This window comes from Sapajus apella, unplaced genomic scaffold (assembly GCF_009761245.1).
Source record: "Sapajus apella isolate SASKATOON/1434 unplaced genomic scaffold, GSC_monkey_1.0 scaffold2076, whole genome shotgun sequence".
Classification (NCBI taxonomy): domain Eukaryota; kingdom Metazoa; phylum Chordata; class Mammalia; order Primates; family Cebidae; genus Sapajus; species Sapajus apella.
In genome coordinates this window covers 1-8,041 of record NW_022439002.1, presented here as the reverse complement: position 1 = coordinate 8,041, position 8,041 = coordinate 1, and the positions used below count along the sequence as shown (strand labels likewise).

General features: G+C 50.9%; 1 protein-coding gene across 1 annotated transcript; it reads right to left on the bottom strand.

Moving 5' to 3' along the window:
* Positions 1-399: 399 nt before the first annotated feature.
* LOC116547104 (protein S100-A7) lies at positions 400-3,529 on the bottom strand. Its single transcript, XM_032273160.1, has 3 exons — positions 3,140-3,529; positions 1,513-1,669; positions 400-624 (listed from the first exon to the last, which is right to left on the bottom strand). The coding sequence occupies exons 2-3, from the start codon at positions 1,651-1,653 to the stop codon at positions 460-462; spliced, it is 306 nt and encodes a 101-aa protein (XP_032129051.1). The 5' UTR covers positions 1,654-1,669; positions 3,140-3,529; the 3' UTR covers positions 400-459.
* Between the last annotated feature and the right edge of the window lie 4,512 nt (positions 3,530-8,041).

The window sequence follows — 8,041 nt, the reverse complement described above, 5'->3', positions numbered from 1 at the left end:
TTTCCCCAGGCCCTGGAGAACAGCTGGGGTAGGAGCGGGCGGGCAGAAGCACACTGAGAGACACCAGCTCCTTCTCCCTGCAGTATCTGAACCCATCTGAATGACCCTGGTCCTTGCTTGACAAGGAGGAGCATTGCTGTGACCTGGCGGAGGCTTTCCACCGACTTCCACCTGGAACCTGCCGTGGTGGCTGCATCTAGGGAGAGGGCCAGAGGTGGACACCAGGACCTGTGTGAGAGGCAGCTCAGCTCTGCTGGAAGCCACAGGAGGGACATTGCTGGAGGGACATTACTCCTGGGTGACTCACTGCGTGAGACTCGGGGGATTCTCCAACAAACTTGACCTGGAATTGGTAGTTTTGACAACGTCAGTCACAAAGAGAGGGACATAAGGCAAGTGTCTCATGGCGGGACACACTTTATAGTTCTGGGGTCTCTGGCGGCCCTGGGTGGGGCTGGATCACTGGCTTCCCCCGGAACAGGGCTGCGCTCCGTGGCTCTGCTTGTGGTAGTCAATGGCTATGTCTCCCAGAAGGGACAGATACTCAGAAAAATCAATCTTCTTATCCCCATTCTTGTCCTTTTTCTCAAAGGCATTGGCCAGGTAATTTGTGCCCTTTTTGTCCTGTGGAGAGAAAAACATACAAATGAGAAAAATTCAATCACAGACAAGTTTTGGGGCTGGGAGAGGAGGGGAGGAGTCAGAGATAGAGACACGTGCCTGACAGCACAGGGCGCGTAGCTGAGGTTGGGGTGAGGATGTCCGTGTTACCCCTGGAGTTGCCTAGGGAGACTTTTTGACAAAAACCTCAGGGTGGGAGGCAGGTCCTGTCCCAAAGCACTCTGTTAAGTGACCTTGGCAAGGGGAGTCTCCTGCCCCAGCCTCACTCTCACCTGTCCCCAGCCTTTAAGGGCAGTACCTACCTTAGGTCTACCCCAGGCGCTCAAAATAGGCTCTCACACTTGGTTCTCTTTCTCTGACCTCCTCTCCTTTCTTCTCTTTTTCCACCAAACTCATCTTTCTGGGTTCCCTGTTCTTGGTCATCTAGACCCTTAGGCACCTAGTAGCCCACAATACTTTTCAGATTTGCTAATGAGTTTTGTTTATTACAAAGAGGGGTATGGATTTCAACTAGCAATGGAACTTCTAGTGCTTTCCTATCGATCTCAGGGATGTTGACGTGGGGCCTTCGGGAAGCAGGACCTGAGCATGTGAGTTTAAGTCTCACAGAGAGAGGGTCAGTGAGCGCTGGGAGGGACTGTGCACTGCCCGCGAGCTGCACTCTGCTGACCGTCTAATAACATCTTTATATCTGCATAACCCTTTACCATTGTCAGACTTGTCCCCCTGTCATCCTTAGATCCCCATAGGGTCCAAGCAATAAAGCCCTATTTGCAAACGAGAAATTTTTGAATCAGAGGATGAGGATGACCTGTCCAAGGTCACAGAGCAAAATGTATCCTCAGCCATGCCAGGGCCCAATCAACATTGAGAAGCTAGACCCCGACTCACACAGGCACTGAGGAAGTTGGGGAAGTTCTCCTTCATCATCGTCAGCAGGCTGGGCTTGTCAATCTTGTCGTCACGCCCGGTGTATTTGTGAAACATGTTGATCATGCCCACTATGGACTTCTCAGCTTGAGTGCTGCTCATCTTTGCTTTCAAAAGGCTTCAGAAAACAGAGACAATCGTTTCTTTCCCTTCCTTAGAATTAAGGTCTCTATGTGAAGGTGTAGAAAGGACAGCTGAGGAGCGAGTAAAACAGGGCTGAGATGCAGCAGAAGGAACTCGACTTTTTTAATGTGATGAGGTAATTTGCTCAAACATGGGAGGGTCAAACCAAGTCTGAGACCCGCCCCATCCTGGCCGGGGCCAAGAGGAGATGTAGCTGGAAGGCCAGCTGTGGGCGGTGCTTTGGAGAGCTAGAAGCAGGAAGAGACGGGGCCAACAGCACGTGGAAGAACTAAACCCTCCTGAGCTGGGACCCCCAGCCACAGCCGCGCATGGCAGACCCCACTCCTCAAACAGGACCAAATCCATCTCCTCCACCTTTACCGTCGGGGTGAGAGTCACAGGGGCAGGACAATGGCCTTTGACCTGGTCTCTGACCCTCCTGGGCTGCTTGAGGAACAAGACACCGTGGGCCCCACCTTGACTCAAGTGCAAGCCCTGCCTGACACGGTGTCTGCAGGCTCCAGGTGCACATGTGAGTGTGGACATGAGTGTGAGCTGGAAACACAGCCCTGTCCTGAGCACGGGGGCCCTTCCTGCATTCCCTTGGGAATGAGAAACAGGCACGGCCTCTGTTACGTGGAACAGAAATGACTTCCTGGTTCTTAAGCTGTTGAATGGGATGGGAGTGAGGTGGGGGTCCCTTCATGTCTGCTCTTGGGAATTATCTGCACCCTCTGAATCACCAAGGCTTGACTCTTTAAATAAAAAGTTCTGACTTTCCAAAGCAGATAGTCTGGGCTGGCCTGCACCCAAGCCTGAAAAATAGGACAGTGCAGCTCTCACTTCCCACCCTTTCCAAAGAACCAGAAAATGACCTTGGCTAACGCGTGTAGCATCTGACAATAAACCCCCATCACCTCCCAATGCAGGAGAAAGCGCCGTGCCGGCAACTGACTAAAAGGAGCCACCCAAAGATTTTTGAATCTGAGGCCAAGGCAAAGGACTCAGCCCAGTTTCAAGGATAACTGAGACTTTGTAGGTCCCAGGCCTGGGGCTTTGAAGAGCCCCCAAAGCATTCACAAGGGACCTTTATCCCTGCACCCTCTGTGGGGATGGAGCTACAGAGGGGATTCAGAACCCCAGACCCCAACAAGAGGATGAATCCAGGGAGGAGAAGACAGGGAGGAAACAGAGGGTGCTGTGCTCAGGTCCCACTGGGGACACTTCCACAGGAGTTGTCTCAGGAGACCCCGTAGGAGCAATGGGCAGGGCTGGTCCAGCCTCCTGGTTCTACAGAGGAGCGCTCTCGGGCTCCAGTGAAGGTCGCACATCCCGGCTGGTGGCAGAGCTGGCCTAGACCCTGGATCCTGAGACTTCGTCCGCAGCCCTTCCCCCTCCTGCAGACAGCACAGCAGGCCAAACACTGGGCACTGCTAGAAAAGGCAGAGGGGCAGGTGAGACTTACCAGAGCTGGGACGTGTCACCAGGGGAAGGATGCGTGAGATGTGTGCGTTTGGACGAACAGCAGTCCCTTTATAAGGCTCAGCGTGGCTCTTCCCAGGGGCTGGAAGGCCCGGGGCCACCTCTGTCATCTGTTTCTTGCCCCACATCAGGTGGGTGGGACACACCCAGCAGACTCTGCTCAGGATTTCTGGCCAGAGTCCCAGGTCACCAGGTCCCACACCACCCCAGAGACCGCACTGGGGCCTTCTCTGGCTCAACCTTGATTTGGGGGTAAGGCAGCAGGTGCATGTGTAGTCGCGGGACAGCAAGTGGAGGAAAAGAGCGCTGGGGCTCTGGACCCAAAGAGGATGGAGCTTCAGCCTCCAGAGCAGCATGGTCTGTCTGCTCCGTCTCCTAGTCCTTCCGCACACTTGCTGTGACGGCCTGTTCTACGACCCCTCCACGTCCTGCGCGTTTTCATGTCCAGACATCAGGAGCCCTGCTGCGCCTGCATCCTCCCCAGTCCTCTTAGTCCTATGAGGCAGGCACCGCAGCCTCTATTTTTGGAAAGAAGTTGAGGTGTTTCCAAGTTTACTCAGCTAGTAAACACAGCAAATCACCATAGGAACACGGAAAAGCCCGAATCAAATCCTTACTCTCATCCTCTCTGCTCTGTCTTGGGTCACATCAGGGCCTGCCCTGTGGGAACTCAAAGTCCAGGGAGTGAAGCAGGGTCACCTCACTGCCAGTCATTGGTCAGCCCCTGACAGAAGCCCTGGATCCAGGTGCGGGGACTGGGGTCAGGGGTCTCCCTCTCTAGGTTGAGTGGTGGGGTGACCCCCATGGAATAAGCCTGGAGGCAGGGAGTGAGCAAAGTTCTTTCCTGCCCCAAGGCGGTAACTTCCCAGAACGTCTCCAATGTTTTTCTTCCTCTATGCAAAACAGCCTGTGTAGGAGTTGGGCGTTGTGCCTTTGGCCATAATGTGCCCTAACCTGCTGCGGAAACGTTGACCCAGGTAGGGGCTAGGAGGTTGGGATGGCGCAGAGTCCCTGGGGCACGGTGAGGAAAGAGAGACGGTGAATCGCTGAAATGGGTTCTTTTTCTGCCGCCCCCTTCCAGTGTTCCTTGTGTGCTGCTGGAGAGTTCCGAGTTCATTCAGTGCCGGCCCCTTAAGCACTCTGGGGCTCCACAGAGCCGATGTGATATCTTCCTAGGTGGGGCCTATTTTCTCCACCCATCATATCCCTTCAGCTTCCTTCTCCATCAGTCCTCATGTAACCAGGGGCACCTGCTTCTCCCTCTCCCACTTCTCCATATAATGGTGATATTATTTTAGTGGCAAAAGATACACACACACACACACACACACACACACACACACACACACACACGGAATACTCAACCATAAAAAGGAATGAAATGATGCCTTTGCAGCAACATGGATGGAACTGGAAGCCATGATCTTAAGTGAAATTACTCAGAAACACAAAGTCTAATACTCCGTGCCCTCACTTATAAGTGGGAGCTACATCATACGTACAGTTGGAGGCAGAGAGTAGAATCACAGCCACTGGAGACTGTGAAGGGCGGCAGTCAGGAGGTGGGTGAAGGATGAGACATTTTTAGTGGTATAATGCATGCTATTTAGGATGGGCTACATTAAAAGCTTGGACTTCACCGCTGTGCAATCTATTTATGTACATTTGTACGCGGGTTTTTGAGGAGACATGTTTTCAATTCTTTTGGGTAAGTGCTGAGGAGTGTGATTTCTGGATCCTATGGTAAGAGTGTGTTTAGTTTTTTAAGAAAGCACCAAACTGTCTTCCAAAGTGGCTGTACTATTCTGTGTTCCTGCCGGTAATGAATGGGAGTTCCTATTGCTCCACATCCCTCTTCAGCGTTTTGCGTTGTCGGTGTTCCACATTTTGGCCATTCTCATAAGTGTGTACTGGCATTGCACTGTTGTTTCAATCTGCGTTTCCTTGAGGACATATGATGTGGAGCATCTTCTGATATGCTGATTTGCCACCTGCCGTATCTTCTCTGATGAGAAGTCTGTTAAGGTCTTTGGCCCATTTTCTCATTGGTTGGTTTGTGTCTTATCATGGAGTGTAAAAAGTTTTTTGTATGTTTTGGATAACACTCCTTTGTCTGACATGTCTTTTGTAAGCATTTTTTCCCAGTCTATGGCTTATCTTTTCATTCTCTTGATGATGTTTTTCACAAAGCAGAAATTTTTAATTTTAAAGAAGTCCAGCTTACAAATTCTTTCTTTCATGAACTATGCCTTGGTGTTGCATCTAAAAAGTCATCACCAAAACCAAGATGATCAAGTTTCCTCTTATGCTACCATCGAGGAGTTTTGTAACACTGTGTTTTGCATTTAGGTCTGTGATTCATTCGGAGTTATATATCATCACCACGTAGGAAAAAAAGGAACAGAAGTAAAGCAATACAAAAGAAATCAGGGACAACAATATTAATGCAAGACAACAAAGAGTTCTAAGGAAAGGAATAAACGGGAAAGAAGAATAGTTCTTACTGATTAGTGTGCAAGTCACCAGGATGCAACAGTCTGACACTTTTTTTCTGTTTTCTTTCTTTCTTTTTTCCTTTTTTTTTTTTTTTTTTTTAACAGAGTTTTGCTCTTGTTGCCCAGGCTAGTGTGCAATGGCATCATCTCTGCTCACTAGAACCTCCTCCTCATCAGTTCAAGCTGTTCTTCTCCCTCAGCCTCTCGAGTAGCTGGTATTACAGGCACATGGCACCTGTTTTTTGTATTTTTAGTAGAGATGGGGTTTCACCATGTTGGCCAGGCTGGTCTTGATCTCAGGTGATACACCCACCTCAGCCTCCCAAACTGCTGGGATACTAGGTGTGAATCACCGCAGTAGTCTTATCCTTATACACACAACAACATAATTTTGAATTATATAAAGCAAACATAGAAAGAAATACATGGAAACGGACAAACTTATAATCACTTGGCAGGTTTTGGCAGAGTCTGCCCAGGTCTCAGTAGGGTAGTCAGATAACAAAACACCAGGAATGGTGCAGAGCAGGGCGGGCAGATGCTGCCACAGCCCAGAAGCAGCCCCAGACATAAGGGCACCGTGGATGACCATGGCTGTGTCTAATTAACATTAATCTCCAGAAACGGGTGGCCAGCTGGTTTTGGCTTGAAGACCATAATTTGCTGATTCTTGGTATAAAATATTTGAAGGACACACTTAAGTTTATTCATACACACATGCATTCATAAATTTGTGCCCAACCATATAGAATATACATAAATTTCAAACGTATTTGAGACATCTAAAAAACTGATCATTTGTTTTTGCCAAAATCAGAATCTTAGCAAATTAGCCTAATAGAGTCTTATCTTTTGCACCTGCTGATCACAGTGAACCCTGTGAGCCCTTCCCCTGTGTCATGTCTGGAACAAACACTCCATAAACCCACCCTGCCCCAGCACGCATCCAGCCTCCCAGCCGCCGCTGACCACCGGGGAGAGCTCACAACAGGCTGGCCATGAACAGGAATCTGGCTGGTTGATATGTTCATCTCCTCCATGTTTTTGGGGAGCTCCCCTCTCCTCAGTCTGAGGTAGAGGCAACTCACTCCTGGGTCTCTAGAAAATCTCAAGTTGCTGGGGAAGAGGACAGGAAGCCATTTGTTCTGTTTGCTGTATTCTATCCATTCGTGTTTTGAGTGCCGACTGTGTTCTTGGCGAGCAGGTGTGGGGGTGTCAGGGAGATGGAGTGGATGTGGACGGTGCTTTGAGCCATGCTCCGGCCCCAGGAGGGAGCTCCACTAAGCCACTGTGTGGTGAGTGGGGTGGACAGAGCCGGGAGCCCCCAGCTCCCCAGGCAGTTCAGTGGTCACTTTCTCTGTGAAGCCTTCTCCAGGCAGAGCCACCATCCCCATGTCCCTGCACATCTTGGTGACAGCCCTGGCCACACATGTGCTATGTTTGATGCCACCCGCCCTTGGCCGTGTGCCCCCAGCCTCCAGCGCAGAGAACTCCGTACACGTTGGCTGAACTAGCAAGTGAGGCAGGTGTCTTCAGAAAGGTTCAGATAAAGTGTGTGGGAATTCTGAAGAGGAGAAATCGCTTTTCAGGTGGGGGAACCAGGGGAAGCTTTGTCGGGCATCCTTTCAATAGGACGTGGAGCACTGCCAGGAGTAGAGGGGAGGACAGAGAGAGCCACAGGGATGTTCTGAGACAGTCAGCTCTTCTGTTTGGGGCCCTTCTGGGTGGTGTTAACCGGCTGCATCCCTGGACTCAAGCGGCAGTTGGGGGAGGGGGACAGAGAGAGAGAGAGAGAGAGTCCCACAGCGTTCACAAGAGATTATTAGGACTCAGTTCTGCTGTCAGCCATCCACACTGGAGGATGAGAACACCCAACTGCAGCCTAGAGCCTGTGGTCCAAGGGAGGGCAAGGGTTAAAGAAAGATGCAGAGAGAATCGGAGGCTCTACAGCAACGCAGGTGTTATGTCCGGCACAAGACCTGAGGAGGTGGGGGAGCAGCCTGATGCCACAGCCCCCTGCCGCTTACAGGCTGGGGTAATTTCTAGGCCTGGGGTGGGGGTCTGGGCGTGATGGCTTGCTGCCTGGGAGGCTATTGATAAGCTGCTTATGTGATCAGGTGGGTTGGACCTTTTTATGGTGGGACGTGACAGGCTGTTTCTTGGACCTTTGCCCAGCAGGTGTGGTAAGGATGTTCCTGTGCCTGGCAGTCGGGACGTTAGGGACGTTTCTCACGGCCAGAATCTCCATGGAATGTTTTGCTGTGACCAAGGTCTGTGAAATGGCAGGGGGCTTATAAAATGATGAGGTTTTGGGCTAACACCCACCATCCTGTCTTGAATGGGTTGGCTGGAACTGTTGACTGTCCATTCTGTTATTCTGATAAAGGGGG

What these genes read in the sequence shown, in the direction of transcription:
- LOC116547104 (XM_032273160.1), bottom strand. Translation starts at nt 1,653, where the DNA reads ATGAGCAGCACTCAAGCTGAGAAGTCCATAGTGGGCATGATCAACATG. An exon ending in CCAACTTCCTCAGTGCCTGT is followed by an intron (nt 625 to 1,512) that starts GTGAGTCGGGGT and finishes TTCTCTCCACAG; the next exon opens with GACAAAAAGGGCACAAATTA.